Source organism: Mandrillus leucophaeus, unplaced genomic scaffold (genome assembly GCF_000951045.1).
Source record: "Mandrillus leucophaeus isolate KB7577 unplaced genomic scaffold, Mleu.le_1.0 Scaffold60, whole genome shotgun sequence".
NCBI lineage: Eukaryota > Metazoa > Chordata > Mammalia > Primates > Cercopithecidae > Mandrillus > Mandrillus leucophaeus.
In genome coordinates, this window is record NW_012106475.1 from 4,176,509 (window position 1) to 4,195,385 (window position 18,877).

Consider the following 18,877-nt stretch of genomic DNA (forward strand, 5'->3'; position numbering starts at 1 on the left):
GCGCAGAGCAGCCGCGGCTCCCCCCGACCCCGCCTCCTCTTTCCCCCCACCCCTCGGGGGTCTCGGCTCCTCCTGCTGCGGCTGGGCTCCGTAGCTGCAAAAAACAACTCTCGGCTGGAGACAATCAGCTGAGAAACCCGAGCATTTGAGGCGCTCGCTCCGCACTGTGGGCTCGCGCCGATTGGCCCGGCCAGGCACGCCCCCTGAGCGCCGTGCTCGGAAGGCCACGGGCCGCCGTACCCGTCGCTCGAGGGTCCCGAAATATGATTGGGGGCTTAATTTTCCTACTTTCTCCCTCCCCTGTACTTCCCACCCACGCTGCTGATTGGACCTGCTACTGCACCGCCCGTTCGCGCCGGCGGGAGGACTCTGTAATCGTCTGTCACTCTCGCTCCGCCCACCGCGCTTCCCATTGGTTAGAGAATGCCTCACGTAGGGAGCACGAGGAGAAGGAGGAGCTTCGCAGGTTGTTTTTTGTCCCGGAGGCCGACTCTGTCGAGTCGGTGGCGGCCGCAGGCTGGGAAGGAGCGGTGCTACGCCTTCGCAGGTTGGCGAAGTGATTCCAGGCTACCCGGCTAGTCTGGCACGGCCCGGCCTTCTGCCTCCTACTCCGTCGCGTGGCGGCGGGAACTGTTGGCCGCGCGGCCTCAGGAACGGCCCAGGTCCCCGTCCGCAGGTCCCGGGCAGGTAGGTGGCAGCGCCGGTCCTTCAGGCTGTGGGCTCTGCCTGCAGACCCAGGGATTCAGACGAAGCGGCTTTTTGTAGCCAGGGCTGCACTGCAGAGCTCCGGAGTCTGACTTAGGACACCCGCCTCTGGGGCACTGAAGGGCCTCACCTGGAGCCTCCTGAGGGCGTTTTACCTTCTGTTTTAGCTGTATGAACGGCGGGAAACACCGGAGCCCTTTGTGGGTCAAGGGGATGGAAAGGGGCAACGGGGAGAACTGGAGCTCTTAAGTGAAAGACACTTCCCTCCCAAGGGATATGTCTCTTAAGGAGGAGTAATAGTAGTGTCAGATGGATGTTGAAGCGATCTGTGAGCAGGGGGAAGCTCGTTCTTTCAAACGTAGAATTTGGGAAAATGCTCTGGGCTTCAGTTTTGGGAAAAAGGCAGAAACTGACTTGTAAGTCTGATGATTGCCTGGAGAGGAAGTAGAATATTCTGTACTGTTTAAATTCCACATGTATTGAAGCCCTTGGACCTGTGTATGGTAGATGGTGGCGCTATTCCTGAGGCTGAGAGAGAAAATACATGCTATGTTACTGCTGTAAAGAAGCGAGGAATAATCACATAGACTAATGTATATTAGGCCGGCACATAGTTGTTGATTTTTTTTTTTCCTATTTGGGAATAAAATTAGCAAGTAGTGCAAAATTAAGAGGAAATAATTTGTTTTCTTTAGAATATACAGCACATTACGAATTCAATATCCTTGTGAAAGACATTGCCACGTCTATTGGAGCAACCAAGACCCAGCTTTCCTTACCTCACCATCCTTTGTCCTGTGCTTTTTTGTTTTTCTTTTTTCGTGCAGGGTCTCGCTCTGTCACCCAAGCTGTAGAGACAGTTCACTGCAAACCTCCACCTCCTGGGCACAAGCAATCCTCCCACCTCAGCCTCCCAAGTAACTGGGACTACAGGTACTGGCGCCACCATGCCCGGCTTTTTTTTTTTTTTTTTTTTTTTTTTTTGGGAGAGACGAGGTTTCACTGTATTGTCCAGGCTGGCCTTTGTCGTATGCTTTGCCCAAGAAGAGTGGTGCTCTCTTTTTTTCCTAGCTAAATATTCCACAGGGAACTTTAAAGTCTATTTTGTAGAGTCTGGGATAGTCGTTTGTCCAGGTACCAGATACTAGTGTGGTTCGAGTTCCTTAGAGGTTTGCTGACAAACTGTAGTAGTAGATGTACAGGCCCGGCACTGTTACCTAGACATCCCTCAGATGAAACGTTCAGCTGAGCAGGTAGAGAGTGCAGTGTATGAGAGGGTACGGCTTGCTCTAAGAAGTTAATAGGCCTAATCCAACGTCTGTGCTTTGGAGCAGGATTTTGTTTATTGGAACGTAAGAACTTCATCTCATGTGTTTTTAGAGAATGTGGTTAGGGCAGGACACAAGTCTCTTCAAATAGGAGACAGGATGCTCATGACAGCAGTGATGTAATTGATTGCAGTAATGTGCTTAAGCATTTAAGCATAAAATCAGAGTTGTGTGGTTTTAGGCACTTGTCAAAATCAAGGGCACCGCATATTCTCTGCCATGGCCTATTTGCATCTTCCATAATCATTGATGTGCACATTTCAAGTCATCAATAGACTTTTACTATAAAAGTGTTTTTCTCCTGTATTCTCTGCTCAAAGTGATAGTAAACATCTGGATGGTACCTATACTAATTTTAGGTCTTTGTCTGTGAGACTTACCTGCCACCTGCCATGTGTCAGTAAAAGCAAATCTGGATAGCCTCCTCCTTTCTTCTTTTTTGGAGGATGGGAGTGTGTGTATAGAGTTGTGGGGTGGGGGTGCAGGTAGAGGATTTTTCTCCCAACTGCTTTGAAAAGGCTCTAAAGGGGAGAGATGTTGACCCCTTTTATTGCCTCCTTGGATCTGAAATGATAAACTGTGTTGAGATCTAATCAACATTTTATTTGAGGCTGGTTCAGTGAGCAGGTTCTGTTCTCCAGTAGCAGCATTAAACTAAGCAAGCTGACTTCAGACAGAATGTTCTTAGGCGTGAACTTTGTAAGCATTATATGCTCCATTTGTTGCAAAATAGGAAGTGTGTCTTTTTCCTGAGTATGATGGCCACAGATGTTGATACAATTTATTTAATAGTTATAGTTGTTAATTTCCTTCTTTTCTGAGAGGGAAAGCCATTAATTTTATGGTTAATCATAAGGGAATATTAGGCCTATAAAGGGGGAACTAACCAAGGGTTTCCTAGAAAAGCTTGGTGTCAGTTATTCTAAAATTTAAATGTGTCCAAATGCATAAAGATTTAATATTGTTGTTCTGAGAGGACAGATGACCCTAGCATAGTAGTCTTTCAACCATTTAAAAGCAGAACTGTTTGGGTCGGGCACGGTGGCTCACGCCTGTAATCCCAGCACTTTGGGAGGCCGAGGCGGGCAGATCATGAGGTCAGGAGATCAAGACCACCCTGGCTAACACGGTGAAACCTTGTCTCTACTAAAAATACAAAAAATTAACAGGGCGTGGTGGTGGGCGCTTATACTCCAAGCTACTCGGGAGGCTGAGACCGGAGAATGGCGTGAACTGGGCAGGCGGAGCTTGCAGTGAGTGGAGATTGCACCACTACACTTCAGCCTGGGTGACAGAGCAAGACTGTCTCAAAAAAAAAAAAAAAAGCAGAACTGTTTGTCAATTACTATTGCATATGGTACCCTATACCAAAATGGGATTGGTGGGGCTAACGAGGGCTACCACCTATTCTACCTGCCTCAGGAACACAAAGGCAAATCCTTATACTGTCTCCTTACTAACAAGAAGTCTAGCATTTTCTCTTGAAGTACTTCCTTCTTGATGTCCTTTGGAGCTTAACATTCGGTTGCTGAACAAAGCACGCTTTTATCGCCTTTAACATTTTATGTGCATGCTTTAGCCCTTTTTCTACTATTGTCTCACGGAGCCATTCTTACAGTGGGGTTACCCTCTTGTATTAGTCTTTAGTTACATGTCACTCATTCTTTCTATTATTTAAATGAGCTGTGCAAACATACTTCTTTAGGGATGAGACAAAAGTTACATCTTACATGCCAACTCTGATCCATGCTAGCAGGACCATTGTACTGAAGAATTGAGGGCCTCTTCCAGCCCAAAGGCTCAAAGTCTACATGTAGTTGGGAGGTATATTGGTAGTATTGGCAAACATGCTATGGAAAACATTTACCTGTGACTTTTCCTGTCTCTTAGTATTGGCATCTGTTGTGATAATAGTCAAATTGCATTTTAAAGAGTCGTCTTATGTTCAAGTCATAATCCTTTTACCCATTACTAAGACTAGGTCTATTAATAGTGCTAGACTGGGTTATACTGTGGAAACAACCCCAAAACATTAGGAGTTTAAAATCATAGTTTATTTTGTTTTTTTCCTGAGATGGAGTTTCACTCTTGTTGCCCAGGCTGGAGTGCAATGGTGCAATCTCGGCTTATGGCAACCTCCCCTTCCTGGGTTTAAGCGATTCTCCTGCCTCAGCCTCCTGAGTAGCTGGGATTACAGGCACCTGACACCAAGCCTGGCTAATTCTTTTGTACTTTTTAGTAGGGTTTCACTATGTTGGTCAGACTGGTCTTGAACTCCTGACCTCAGGTAATCCACCTGTCTCAGCCTCCCAAAATGCTGGGATTACAGGTGTGAGCCACCACGTCCAGCCTAATAGTGTTGGAGGTAGAAAGAATGGGGGTTGTAACCAACTCAGTATACCACTGGAGGCGAACAGCAAACTGTTCTCATGAAGCAGGTTGTTGGCAAACTGACACACTGCATCTGCCGCCCAGAAGAAGGCTGAGGCCAGTCATGCCCCAGGCGCAGTGCTTCTTGTGATTATCTGCAGGAACATCTGAAGCCTGTTAGCAATCATGTGAACCTGTGATAAATCAAGCAGCTGACCAACCTTTACCTGCTGCTCCCTGTTCTTGCTACCCAGTAAATATGAAGGGTTGTGGAAGCTCAAGGCCCTTATTCACTAGAAGCAAGGAGCCTCCTGACCCCTTCTTTAAAACAGATTATTTTGTCTTTATTTTCATTTCTGCCTTTGTTCCCCCTTCATTCAGTCCCGTAGTAACTGTCACATAATAGTTTATTTTATATTGGATCAGCTGGGAGCTTTTCCCCATGGTGTTCTCTTTCTGGGACTTGGGCTGACAGAGAAGGCCTAATTTTGAGTGTTATCAGTGATCATGGCAGAGGGAAAGTGTGTTGTGATTCATTGCACACGTATACTGACTCTTAAAAGCTTCCAGAAGTACATGTCACCTTGCACATTTCATTGGCCAAGTCATGGCCATACCTAACTCAAGGAAGTGAGAGGTATAATTTTAACGTGCAGAGAACTAGAAACATTTGAACATTCTCTCTTGTCAACAAATGCTTTCCTTTGTACATGTAGTTCTTCCTTGGCTTTTCCTGGTGGAGGTAATTCAGAATTACCATCTTCACTATGTGAAGCCTGAAGTTCAGGATCCCTGAGTAATGCCCAGCAGTGGTCACCTCTTTACTGGTCTAGATAGAAGTTATCTGTCTGCCAGCCCCTGTTGAATACATAAGACAGTGTTGGGAGAGAGAACTATAAGTGTTCCTGTTTGGAGAGAGGAAGAATGGAAAACACACACCAGATTCTAGATTGTAGCAATCTACAGTTGAAATCTCTCTGGACAAATGTTGCTAGGGCTCTAGTTCTGTTCCCTGAGTTCTCTGTGCCAGTTGAAACAACAACAACAACACTCCTATCTAACACAATAGAAATGAATTACAGGAAAAATGAAATAAAGAATATCAAATTTCAAGCCCAATTTAAAAATTACTAGATTCAATAAACATAAAATTACTGTGTGAAATTGCTATAAAATGTCCTAAACATTTACACTCCATTTCTGTATTTATGTCATTATTTTAGACCAGTAACAAATCGTTCTTACTCTTCACATGCCCTACAGCATAGTTCTCCGTGGTCCTTGGCTTTGCCCTGTGTGAGGTTCTTCTATTTTTATTATTCTTGGCCACATCTGAAATTGGCTTTGGAGCATTTGGCCTCTTTCTGTGTCTGAGCAGTTTTGTCAGTTTGCTTTGTGACCATGTTCCGGTGGGCGCCTAAGAATTGTTTTAAGTCTTAAACATCTAGTCTTTTGGATGGCAGTTCTTCTCTGAGTATTTTTCTTTTAATACCTGGTTAAACACCACCAACAGCTACCATCACACAGTACTAATCTATCTTCCAACCTCTTCTTTTAGGGCTATAAATAAGTTCATTAGCCACAGGAACCTAGGTACATATTCATTGTAAGTTAATCAGGTACATGTCACCTCCAAACTATTGTAGTGACAGTTTTATCAAACTTGTTAATATGGGTCACTTGCTGAGCTCCAGTCTCTGATAAATGTTTCCTTGAGTAGGCCTAGAACAGTTTCTATACTGCTTGACCCCTAACCCAGTGTTTTGGAGTCTTTGTCAAGGTGGCATCTCACTTCTAGTTTATATACAGGTTAAGAGAAAATAGTTTATGTTGCTATAATAGCCCCTGCCATCTCAGTGACAAAACAACAAGGTTTATTTCTTCCTCTGTCACATGCTTATTACACATTAGCTAGGAGTTCTCTGTTATGCTTATGCTCATAGAATAGGCACCATTCGGGCATTTCTCTTGACTGCAACAGAAGACAGTAAAGCCTGGCCTTATTAACACTACCTGCCGAAACTGTTGCCCAAAAGAGACAGATGTCACTTTTGCTCACATTTTCTTGGCCACAGTAAGTCATCTGGTGGTCTTAACTAACTTCCCCAGAGGTGGGGGATGGAGGGAGCTTCAGTGTAATCAGTAACTGCAAGGAGAACTAGAACTATACTAATGGACTGTCACACCAAGATAATACGGCCACATTTCTCCAAAGGTACTCATCACTTGGTTTTGATACCTAGATTTTTGTGGTATTAATTGTTGTTGTTGTTGTTGTTGTTTTGTTTTTTTAGACAGGATCTTCCTCTTTCACCCAGGCTGGGGTGCAGTGGCGTGATCATGGCTCACTGCAGCCTCAATCACGATCCTCCCATCTTAGCTTCCCGAGTAGCTGGGACTACAGGTGTGTGCCACCATGCATGACAAATTTTTTTTTCTTACTTTTAATAGAGACAGGGTCTCTTATGTTGTCTAGGCTACTCTTAAATTCCCGGGCTCAAGTGATCTTCCTGCCTCGGCCTCCCAAAGCGCTGGGATTATAAGCATGAGCCACTGTGGCTGGCCAAGTATTGTTTTTCATTCCCTTTTCTAATTACTGGAGGTTAAAAAAAAAAAAAAGTCACTGAGTACCTTTTGTATCTTTGTTTTCACTGTGCTCTTGCTGATACTCTCTTTCTCCACCCACATCCTCTTGCCTTTAGTTAAGATCTTTATATAAGGACTGCATGTCTCTGAGTAAATGCGTTTTATTTTGCATGCATGTGAAATGTCTACTCTTCCATGGCCCTACAAGGTAGATATCCTTCCCCAACTCCCTTGCCTCCATTTCTTCTTCCTTAGAACCAATTACTTTTAACTGCTCACTGTTTGTTTTGGCATTGACCTTCCTATTTTCAATAAACTTGGTTTTGGTTTTGTGAAAGTTGAAAATTTAGTTCTCTTTTCATTTGTTTTCCCACCCTAGCTGCATGTTTCCTTATTTTCTATCTTCCCTCTCTCTCAACAGTTGTTATGGTTTTGCTTAAATCATTATTCAGTATTTATTTCATTATGAAGACATAAATTCTACTTCTAGCTGACCCATGTGGTATTCTTTGCTTTAAGTAATTTTTAAAATAATCAAATCTTACCATAGATGGAGCAAACTACAGAGATTACTACTGAGTTCCTAACTCTAAACGTATGTTAGAACAATCACCAATGTCTCTAACTGATTAAAAGCACAGTACTTTCACATATATAATCTGGTTTGTCCAACGAGATAGAAAATACGGGAAAATATTTAAGCATTGGCTGTCTGGTTAGACCTTTTGTGCTACAAAATACATTCTAGGGGAAAAGAGTAATGTGTTAACACTAGTGTCCAATTTAGTGTTAAAATAGTTAAATTATAACCTAGAGGCCAGGTAAGATGATATTCTATACTCAAATCTTTCACCTGTGCTTTTCGTGTTGTACAGTTTAATTAGGTTATAGTTATTTCATACACAGTAATGAACGTTATATAGTTATTCCCTTAGCCTCACAAATGCCTTCATTTTCTCCAGAATATGAAGAAAATAGTGGATGACCTATTTTAAAACATCCCTATTAATATAAAGTATCTTTAAAATAGGCTGGTTTAAAATGGTTATAATGTATAATCAATTTTAATGGCAATGATATTCCTTAATTATGTCATTAAAGTTACATTTTTATATACCTCTTATAGTTCTTGCTTGTCATTTTCCTTTGAGTTTTTGAACTCTTGACTCATTAAAAATTGATGGCAAATTTTTTCACTGATATGTACTATCTCTGATGAACAGAATTATTAGGAAATAACCAATGAGTAATTGCTTCATTTTTTTTTTTTTTGAGGAACACCGGCTTATTAGGGAGAGATACTATATGCTTATTGATAATATTGAATGAGCAGAGGAAATACTCAATTGAATATGATTTTTCATACATTTCAAATTCTTTATCTTTTTTTCTTTGCTGAAAAATTCTATCTTTGGGAGCATATAGAAATAATCTTTTGCTGTTTTTTCCTATTGCCTATTTTGAGATAGTGAGCTTACATTTGAAAGAGATGGGTCCTGTTTGAAATTTTAAAAATTCTAACACAAAATTTTCACCTATAGCTGTGGCTGTTTTTATATTATACTATTCTTTCTAAACTTTCTTCTTTTAAATGTAGATAACATAGATCATCAGTAGAAAACTTCCTGAAGTTGTTCAAGAAAAATTTGAAAGTAACAAAATAGAAAACAAAGAGAATTAACAGCAGATACAGAGGACAGCATGGAAGTAAGTACACCAAGAAAGAAGATAAGAGGAAGATGTCTAGAACAAATTTGATTTCAGAACATAGAGTTGAATTAAAGTATGAGTTGAAAAAGATATTTAAATTTTTAAGCAGTATAAAGAAATCTAAGGGTTAGGCATTACAAATTATGTATATTTGGAAGGAATGTTCTTCCGTTGTTTTAATAGGTTTCTTCTATGGGATTTAAAGTAAAAGTAAACATATTAGGCATATTTTGGATGTCTGACTCCCATCTAAATGGTATTAAATAATTACTTGATTATTTCTCATAATCAACTATAGATAAAAACAAAATGCCCAATTAAAAATGGATTGATTAATGTTTGAGAATTAATTTTAGAACCCTTGAAAATGACAATTAGCTTAACTAAATACTCTACTAAATTAAGCATTTTCTAGATAGCTTTGGTATCTTTTGTAAGTATCAAAAATCAATAATATTATCAAGTCAGTGTTGTTACATATTGTCCCCCCTCAAATTTTTACGATAAGGTACTAGCAAAATCAAATGATGTGACTAATGACAACTTTCTTTTTGCAGATTTTATTCCATTCATTCATTTAACAAATTTGTTCAACAAACCCTCATTGAATACCTTCTCTGTGCCAGGTGTTGTCTTAGGAAACAGAACACAGCAGTGAAAAAGCAGTCAAAAATCTTCCACTCATATGCAGCTGCAGCTCATGATGTCTTCTGGCTTCAGTGTCTTTAGAGTTGGGATCTCTTTTGTCATAATGTGCAGTTTTTACATGCCAACAGTAGACTCTTTACTAGAACTGAGTCCTCAGAAATATTTTAGTACATTGCAACCAGGAAAAGCCTCTTTAGCTTATTTTTGTCAAGCTGGTAAGTATTTTTAAAATTCTAATATGATTCTTGTGATGTTTTTAATTGCTATTTAATCAATAAGCACAGTGGGAGATTACTGTTAAGATTAATAATATGTGCTATACAGCTGTTACTATAATCCTGACTGGATTTGAATCCGGCTCCTGCCACTTGGCCTGTCGTGTGACCTTGGTTAAGTCACTTAGCTTCTCTGTGTTTTTCTTTCATCATCTGTTCACAAGAAACAGTACTTTATAAGTTTGTTGTGAGGATTAAATGATTTTACTTATATGCTTAGTTCATAGTAAATACAAGGTAAGAATTAGCTACTAACATAACATCTGAAAGAATACTTTCTCATGTTTTTAGCATGTGTTTTAAGTTTTTAAAAACTTTAAATGTAATACTTTAATACCCTGCTTTAGCTGTATTGTTAATTGTACTGAATTAACTAATATAACTATTGAACATAACAATTTTTTGATAGTCCAATTCAAGTCTTCATGTCTTAAAAATACTATTCTTGGAATTAATAAGTGAAGTGAGTACACGTTTCTGTTGGCTCCCTTATTATAATTGTGATTCGAAAATGGTATTTTAAAATCATTTGGAAAGTTTTTATATGTGTACATGTGTGTTGGGTATATGGTATTAAATTTGGAGGAAAAATGCCAAATGTTAGGTTCAAATGAAACATCATATTCTTGTTTTAGTAAGTGTTTAAGGTCCATTTACAAAGTTAAAATACATCATGATAAAAACATTAGAAGTAAGAATAATGAGGCAATAGTAGAATAAGGGTGTGAGAATATGTAATGAGATATGTTTAATTAATTATTGTTGTATGCTAGTTGGACAAATTATTCCGTGTTTGCAGATTTTAAAATTCATTTTTAAGGGGCAATTCATAAACATTCATGAAACATTTATTATTTTAGATTCCCCAAGAACATCTGTGTTTCTTGAAGAACTGAATGAGGCTGTTAGACCATTGCAGGACTATGGAATTTCAGTTGCCAAGGTAGAAAGATATTTATGTTACTAAAATATTAGTGACAAACATCTTACAACTTTATGGCTTAAGACTGAATATCTTAAAATACTTCCGTTTCATATCTTTTTCCAAAGTGGAAATATATTTTTTCCAGAAGAATAAACAGCAGCACAGAATAATAGTTTCAGATTATTGTATAATATACTACATATAGAGGGGACAAAAAGCTGTTTAAAAATTTTTAGCTTAGAATTTAACTTTATGTTGTAAACCATTCTATTGGGCCTGTGGTATCATTTCTCAAACCTATAGTTAGGTTTTTGTTCTGTTTTGTTTTGCCTAAAGAATATTTCGTAATAGGTAGCCAAAATTCAACTGTTTTTAAATTTTTATTACACAAACTGCAGTAACATTTAAAATGGAGGTAATTGGATAGTTTTTTTTCTATTCTTATAACTCTTTATAATGGTTTGTGTTTCACTTTTTCGCATTTATTTTTAGAACAAAGTTATAACAACTCAACATTACATATTTAATTGTTTTCTCAAAAAATGTTCAAACTTGCTATAGAGTATTATAGAAAATTTCCACATGCATCATGGATTACATAGATACGTAAGCCTTTTATTTAATTTAAACTTAGAATTTATACATCAGACACCTGAATGAGAGGTAACCCAGTGATACTAAATTCTTTCAGGTTAATGTCTACCTGACTTTCTGAGTACATTTTTTCTTAGTTCATTAGCCTTCCTCTTCTAAGAGATGGCTATTGTCACTCTTGGTCTCTGCAGCTAGAGTTCCCAGGGCAGACAGCACAGAAACGTTAACCAACATTGGCTGTATACCTTAAAAAGTACCTATTTTTTAAATGTGGCAATTCTGTATGTGTAGAGATCTCAATTAACTTTGAACAACTGATTTCACTGTAGAGTGATAATGGCAATCATCTCCAAGGATCTCTGAATAAAATTTTAAATTGAAACTTAGAAATGAAGCAGTAGGTTGGTAGGAAACTCAACAGGGATAATCATACTGTTTAGTTGGTAGACTGTCACTAAATAACTATGCATATAGTAACTGGAATAGAATGCTAGTTATTAAATAGAATAACTATGATCATTGTAATAGGAGAGATACAAATAAAGTGCCATAGAAGTTTTTTTTTCTGTTTTTTGAGACGGAGTCTCGCTCTGTCACCCAGGCTGGAGTACAGTGGTGCGATCTTGGCTCACTACAACCTCCTCCTCCTGGGTTCAAGCAATTCACCTGTCTCAGCTTCCCGAGTAGTTGGGATTACAGGCACATGCCACCATGCCTGGCTAATTTTTGTAGTTTTAGTAGAAATGGGGTTTCACCATATTGGTCAGGCTGGTCTCGAACTTCTGACTTCAGGTGATCTTCCTGCCTCAGCCTCCCAAAGTGCTGGGATTACAGGCGTGAGCCACCGTGCCTAGCCTATTGAAGTTTAAAGGGAAGAAAGCCCATATTTGATTTTTGAGGTGGAAAGTCACAGATGGTATTGGGAAAGATTTCACAAAAAGCAGCATTTAAGATTGTTTTCAGAAGTTAAGATTGCAAGAGGTAGGATGAAGAATATGCTAAAATATAAATGGACTACATATTCTAGTCAAGACAATGAATGTCAAGCTGGATACAATAACCCAAGAAAGCTGTATGCTATTTAGAGCTGTGTGTCTTGCCTAAATGTGTCCTTCCTTTTCTACCTGGTTACCACCTACTTGTTCCGTAAGATTGAATTCAGAAATAGTGCCTTTCTCTGGGTTATCTCATGCACTTGAATATGTGAACAATTATAGCACACAAATCAGAAAAAAATGTAAAGTACAAAATTTGACCTGAAACAAGCTGTAGTGTTTAATTCTCCTTCTTGTTTCCCTAACCATTGCTATTTAGAAATGCATCCAAAATAAAGGCTTCAGAAATCTTCAAAGTAAATGAAGGGGAAAAAAAAGATATATTATACAAGTGATAACCAAAAGAAATCTAGTGTATCAAAGTAGATTTTAAACAAAAAGCTCTGTCATCCTTGATTTTTCTCTGATAAGTAATCCATCTACTACTTGGTTCTACTATGAGAACTTTTCAAATCTGACCACTTCCTGTACCTTCATTTTTACTTCTTCCTGCCATCTCTTCTCATTGGGGAAACCACAACAGCCTCCTAATAATTGGCCTTTCTTCCTTCACTTTGTCCCGTGACAGACTTTTCTCCATATGTAGCCAGATGTGTCAGGATACATCACTACCATGCTGCGAAAGTCCTTTCATTGCAATTATGATCAAATAGAAACTTTTGAGTATGGTGGACACTGGCTTTGTCGCCGATCTCATTTTCTGACCCACCACTTTGTTCAGTTCGTTCTTATTACATAGTGGTCATCTTTCTGTTAGTTGAACCTGCTGGAGGTACTGTTACCACAGGGCCTTTGCAGATATTTTCCCCTCTGCTTAGAACTCATCTCTTTTACTTACTTGTGTATTTGTATGCATTACTCCATTTCTTCAGTTCTTTGTGCAAATGTCACCTTTTCAGAGAAGCCTTCCTTGATTTCCTCTCTAAAATGCCCTATCACATACTATCCCCTTGTAATTTTTTTTTATTTATAGCACTTAACACTACATATTAATTAGTTTTTAAGTTATCTCTGTTTTATATTGTTCTAAAGCTAAATATTTTTATTTGGAACTTACCTGTACCCTAAATGACTAGAACAGTGACTGACATGGTAGACATTCAAATATATTTTGAATTGATGAATGAATGGACACATCTATTGTCATAATACCAACCATCCTTATGCTGTAACTTAAAAAAATTTTAAATTACATATATTAAAATTTACTTTTTGGTTATGGCTATACTCTGACTTTAATTCTGATTCTCTATTTCTAATTTTTTAGTGTCGGTTCCTGTTTTGTACCTTTTTAAACAAATGTTACTTCTCCAGTTGTTATTCTTCTTCCTCAAATCCTATTAAAATTAAATTGAACAACAGGAAAACCCCCTCTTAAAAGAAACAAAAACCTTACCAAATGCGAAACAAAATAACTATTCTTCTAGTCTTAGTTTTGGTTAGTTAACCTTGGTGGCTACCCATTTGCCCCATCTAGAAACCCCTTCGCTCTTTTCTTCCTCTTTCCTCTCCTCCTCTATCCCAATCTGCATGTACATGCTCAGTCTTCTCCCTAGTTTTATGTATTGTATTTGTAAAAAGCCTTTTGAATGTCTTCTGTCCTTTTTGGCTTTACTTCTGGTCCAAGTCATCCTTGACCTATACTAATGTGATACTATTTTAAACTCTCCTTGTATTTGTGTTCTTTTGCCTTCTGTTTATCTTCACGTTGTTGCCAAGATTGTTGTTATGTATTTTTTTCACTTAGAGTTCAGATTATAAGCTATCCAGGACTGGTATTGCTGCTCTGACATCATCATTGACTTAGTTCATTCTTTCTGTTGCGCCATCCTTAGCAAGTAGCTTCTTTAAAGATGCCTTATGGTCCATGATTGCTGTTGGTACTCCAGCTATCTTATCTATTTTTGGTCAAGAAGGAGGGAAAAGAGCAAAAGTATCAGCCCACTTTTAAGAGCCTTTTAGGAGTTCCAACCCAGTGACTCTTCCTAATACCATTTAGCCATTGCAGGCTGTTGGGGAGGCTGGGAAAGCCTGTTAATGAAACACTTGCTTTCAGCAAAGTTCTGTTAGTAAACAAAAGGGAAGGATGGATTTTGGGTGGGAACCCAGCAGTATGTGCTACCTCTGTGTTCCACCTGCTGAGATGCTTTCATCATCCCAAGTTAGCACTCACTTTTGTGCTTCCTGGCTTTTGCTCATACTTTTTGTCTTGCCTTAAATGTGTCCTTCCTTTTCTACCTGGTTGCCACCTACTTGTTCCATGAGACTGAATTCAGAAATAGTGCCTTTCTCTGGGTTATCTCATGCACTTGAATATGTGAACAATTATAGTATACAAATGAGAAAAAAAAAGTAAAGTACAAAATTTGACCTGAAACAAGCTGTAGTGTTTAATTCTCCTTCTTGTTTTTCCAACCAAGAAACTTGACCTTTTGATATATATGCTAAAACTTAAGTATATTCTTTTAAAGGTTAATTGTGTCAAAGAAGAAATATCAAGATACTGTGGAAAAGAAAAGGATCTGATGAAAGCATATTTATTCAAGTAAGCTATTTTCCTGAGTGTGCTGGACAAATATAAAGCTATACTTCTAGAATATTTAAATATGTAAAATATCACTGAGCTAGAATAAAGTTATATGTAGTGGGGATCATGTAAAGCTTAACCAAAAGTCCAAGTGATAGATTTGTTACCTAACCTCTCTGTACTTTAACTTCCTTATTTATAAAACAGAGAGTAATACCTACCTCACAAGGTAGTTTTGTGAGGCTCTTGTGTAAACTCCTACAACAAATGCCTGGTAAGCAAGTGCTTACCAAATTTAGTGTTCTGGATAGATATGTCAGGTCCACGTTTGGGTGTGTGAAATAAATGTACTTTATTTTTGAGAGATCTGCCAATCTCTCTGCACTTAGGTTTGATCTACCTGAGGTTTCTCAAATCCTTGGGATTTGGCTGAAGAAGTGGGGAGAGGTCCTGTTTTCTCAGGGACCCCCTGAGGACACTTTTTTCCTTCTTGCTTTCATCCCAGCCTAATTTGGGGAATTTATGTGTGTGTGCGTGTTGATTGTGAGTTGGAGAGATTGGTAGGAATCCTTGTTTGGACTCATATTTTTTTCTAGCCTTTTTGCCAGGTCCAGAGCCTAGGCTTTTCAAAGTTAATGTATTTTTTGAGAACGTTGTATTATGTGCCAGGACTCTGGTAGGTATGTGGATAAGACACAGGCTGTAACATCAAAGACCTTATAAGCTAATGTATTTGATAGACAAGTAAATTGAATTCTAAGGAAATATTGTTGTGTTTTTAAATATTACTGTGTTTTAAAACTTTTTATAGGGGCAACATACTGCTTAGAGAATTCCCTACTGACACCTTGTTTGATGTGAATGCTATTGTCGCCCATGTTCTCTTGTAAGTACAGGGGCTACCTATTCATTTGTTTACTTGTTACTTATTTATTGATTTCATTTTAAATAACCACAATTCATTAAAATATTTCAGGGTTTTAACATTGTATTTGTAGGCAACAATTTAACACAAATTACTAATCTATCTTCCCACATCAAGGATCTAAAATTTTTTTTAATGGCAGGGTATACAGAAACATGGAGATACTTTTGTAAGAGTAGGAGATGACTCAACAAAGCCATATCAAGTGAGGTCCAACTGGTGGAGTGAGGATTTTGCCAGATATCTTAGTCTGTTCAGGCTGCTATAACAGAATACCATAGACTGGGTGGCTTATAAACAACAGAAACTTGTTTTCACAGTTCTGGAATCTGGGAGGTCCAAGATCAAAGTACTGGCAGATTTGGTGTTGGGTCAGGGCCCCTAGTTTGTAGCTGGTCATCTTTTCCCTGTGTCCTCACATGATGAAAGGATAAAGGAGCTCTCTCGGGGTCTCTTTTTTTAGGGCACTAATCTCATTCATTAGGCTCTGCCCTTGAATGAGGTCATTAGGCTCTGCCCTTATGACCTCCTAATATCATCATATTGGCATTTAGAATTTCAACATATGAATTTTGGGGAGACACAAACATTTAGACCATAGTACCAGGTAGGAACCTCATCTTTGTTTTTTGTTTTTTTAAATTTTTTTTTATTTTGAGATGGAGTCTTATTCTGTCACCCAGGCTGGAGTGCAGTGGCATGATCTTGGCTTACTGCAACCTCCACCTCCCAGGCTCAAGTGATCCTCCCACCTCAGCCTCCCGAGTAGCTGGGACCATAGGCATGTGCCACTCATCTTCGTTATTCTCATGGGGATTTTTTAAGTACCTGGCTTTCTTCTTATCCCAGCTGGATTTCTTTCTGGATTCTCTAGCTCTGTGCCTGCCCAGTTAGTATGGAAAGAGTTTGTCCCAGCACATACCTCAGTGTTTACTGAGAGAGAAAGTTTAAGTTTTCTGGCCTGGAATCTCCATGCCTGGTATTTAGGTCTATCTGGGGACTATTCTTGGAATCTCTCCCTGAATTAAGTCTGATATTCTCTTCCGTAACAGAGCTAGAAAATATAACTTGTTAAGGACACAGGTTTACATGGACTTTTCCAATTTAATGTTATAAGCCTGTTGTCCACTAAGACCTTTGCTGACATTGACGATCTTTTTCTCCTTGGGTCTCCTCTTCCTCTCTTACCTACAAAAATTGGTAGTTTAACTCCTGGAAATTCAAAACTTACAGGTGAAAAGTTGTGCTTATCACTTTACAAATGTTCCAGTCCCAATAATATGTTAACAAAAGGCCTTTAGAAATTCCTGACAACCATGGGCCCTGATATTTATAGACTAAGGAACCAATTGTAATGAGTGAAGATGGTCTTTTGAGGAAGGAATTCCTTGGAATCCGTTTCCTGGGACAGAGGTGTAGCCATCTTGATGGTGGGGGTTCTATGAAGCTTAGCAAGAAGTCCAAGTAATAGATATGACATTTGTTCTCAGGAAGCTTACTAGTTAGCAGCTGTTTTTCCAGTGGATACCTGATGACCCAGAAATGAGGGTGAAGAAACAGAAAAAAAAGTCTTTTCATAAAGTATGAATCCACATTTGACACCAAATCCTGGAGTGGCATATCCACATTGAACAACTTGATGACAAGGTGGTTTTGAAACAGCTGGCGCTAGATATGGAGAGGCTGTCAGCACTGAGGACTGTGTTATCTAAACTGGTTACCCCATGAGGCTCAGCTCATTCAATCCTCCTTTAGTAGTGTCCTTTTCTAAGTGCTGTACTAATGCTGATTTATAGAACTTGAAATCCACAAATAGATTATTCCCCATGTTCCTGCTGTGTGCCAGACACTTGTTAGACATTGGCTATAAAAAACAGAATAGGATATGGCTTCTGTTCTCTAGGAATTTAGTGTTGCACAGACAGATACAGAAACAGGATCTATTATTAATATGTGATAAGTAAGGAACATAGTAGAAGTATGTATGCATAAGGGCTAATGGATCCACAGAGAAGGGAATAGTTACTCATGTCTAGAATGAGGGTGGATATTTATTAGGTGGGCTTCCTGAAGGAAGTGGCAGTTGGGATGAGTGTTAAAGGATAAGTACTTGGTGAAAAAGGGGAAGATGGGAAAAGCAAGAGGAACTTTGTGACAAAGGCATAGAGCAGCCATGTTCAATCTTTTTTTTGGCTTCCCTGGGCTGCATTGGAAGAAGAATTGTCTTGGTCCGCACATAAAATACACTAATGATAGCCGACAAGCTTAAAAATATTTGCAAAAACATCTCATAATGTTTAAAGAAAGTTTACAAATTTGTGTTGGCCCATATTCAAAGCTGTACTGGGCTGCATGTGGCCCATGAGCCACCACAGGTTGGACAAGCTTGTCATAGAGGTTAGAAGTAGTTGGGAGAAGGTGGTGGTTTTACCAGAGTATAAAATGTGAAGCAGGAGATAAGAGTAGAAGAGTAGACATGGGGTCAGAGGAAGGGAATTTTTGTTTTCCCTTTGTATAAGCTTAGGCTTTTGGGTAGCCACTGAAAAGTGAGGAGTCCAGCTCTAGGCCAACATCCTTATGTGATCTTTCAGGCCTGATCGTATGCAATATTCCAAGGCTATACCTGTCAAACCTTTATCTGTTATATAAGAGGTATAATATATATACACATATATATACCTAGGTATTATATATATGTATATACACACAAATACATATATAGGTATTTTATATATAATATATAATAGATATATATAAATATATGTAGTAGGTATTATATATAAATACATATAGGTATTATATATAAATATGTAGAATAGGTATATATAAATATGTAGAATAGATGTTATACATAATTATATAGAATAGGTATTTATATAATTATAGTAATTATTAATATCTATTCTATATAATTATAATACATATTATATATTATATAGGTATTATGCATAATTTATGTAATATGTATTATGTAATAATTTATATAATAGGTATTATAATAATAGGTATTATATATAAATACACACATATATATACCTTGGTATAATATCTATACCAGTATGTGAAAGATTGATTTCTGCATACTAATTTTGTGTCTTTCAATCTTATGGATTTCTATTATAAATTGAAAAATGAACTAGTTACAACTATTATACTTATTAATAATAAGCAAAATAGTATTTCTCTTATATTAAGGATATTATTACTGTAACTTATTACTAAGCAATTT

At 38.2% G+C, this 18,877-nt stretch overlaps 2 protein-coding genes across 2 annotated transcripts in view; one reads left to right on the forward strand and one right to left on the reverse strand.

Moving 5' to 3' along the window:
- Positions 1-2,427, reverse strand: part of GPR137C (G protein-coupled receptor 137C) — a 109,457-nt gene extending 107,030 nt beyond the window's left edge. The window contains exons 1-2 of the mRNA XM_011999767.1: positions 2,414-2,427; positions 29-517 (exon numbers count right to left, since the gene is read on the reverse strand). Of these exons, the coding sequence (XP_011855157.1) occupies positions 29-517; positions 2,414-2,427 (503 nt within the window). The remainder of the gene's footprint in view (positions 1-28; positions 518-2,413) is intronic.
- Positions 419-18,877, forward strand: part of TXNDC16 (thioredoxin domain containing 16) — a 111,758-nt gene continuing 93,299 nt past the window's right edge. Inside the window, exons 1-6 of the mRNA XM_011999722.1 lie at positions 419-687; positions 8,587-8,696; positions 9,326-9,562; positions 10,483-10,565; positions 14,668-14,741; positions 15,535-15,609. Coding sequence (XP_011855112.1) covers positions 9,385-9,562; positions 10,483-10,565; positions 14,668-14,741; positions 15,535-15,609 — 410 coding nt within the window. The 5' untranslated portion in view covers positions 419-687; positions 8,587-8,696; positions 9,326-9,384. The remainder of the gene's footprint in view (positions 688-8,586; positions 8,697-9,325; positions 9,563-10,482; positions 10,566-14,667; positions 14,742-15,534; positions 15,610-18,877) is intronic.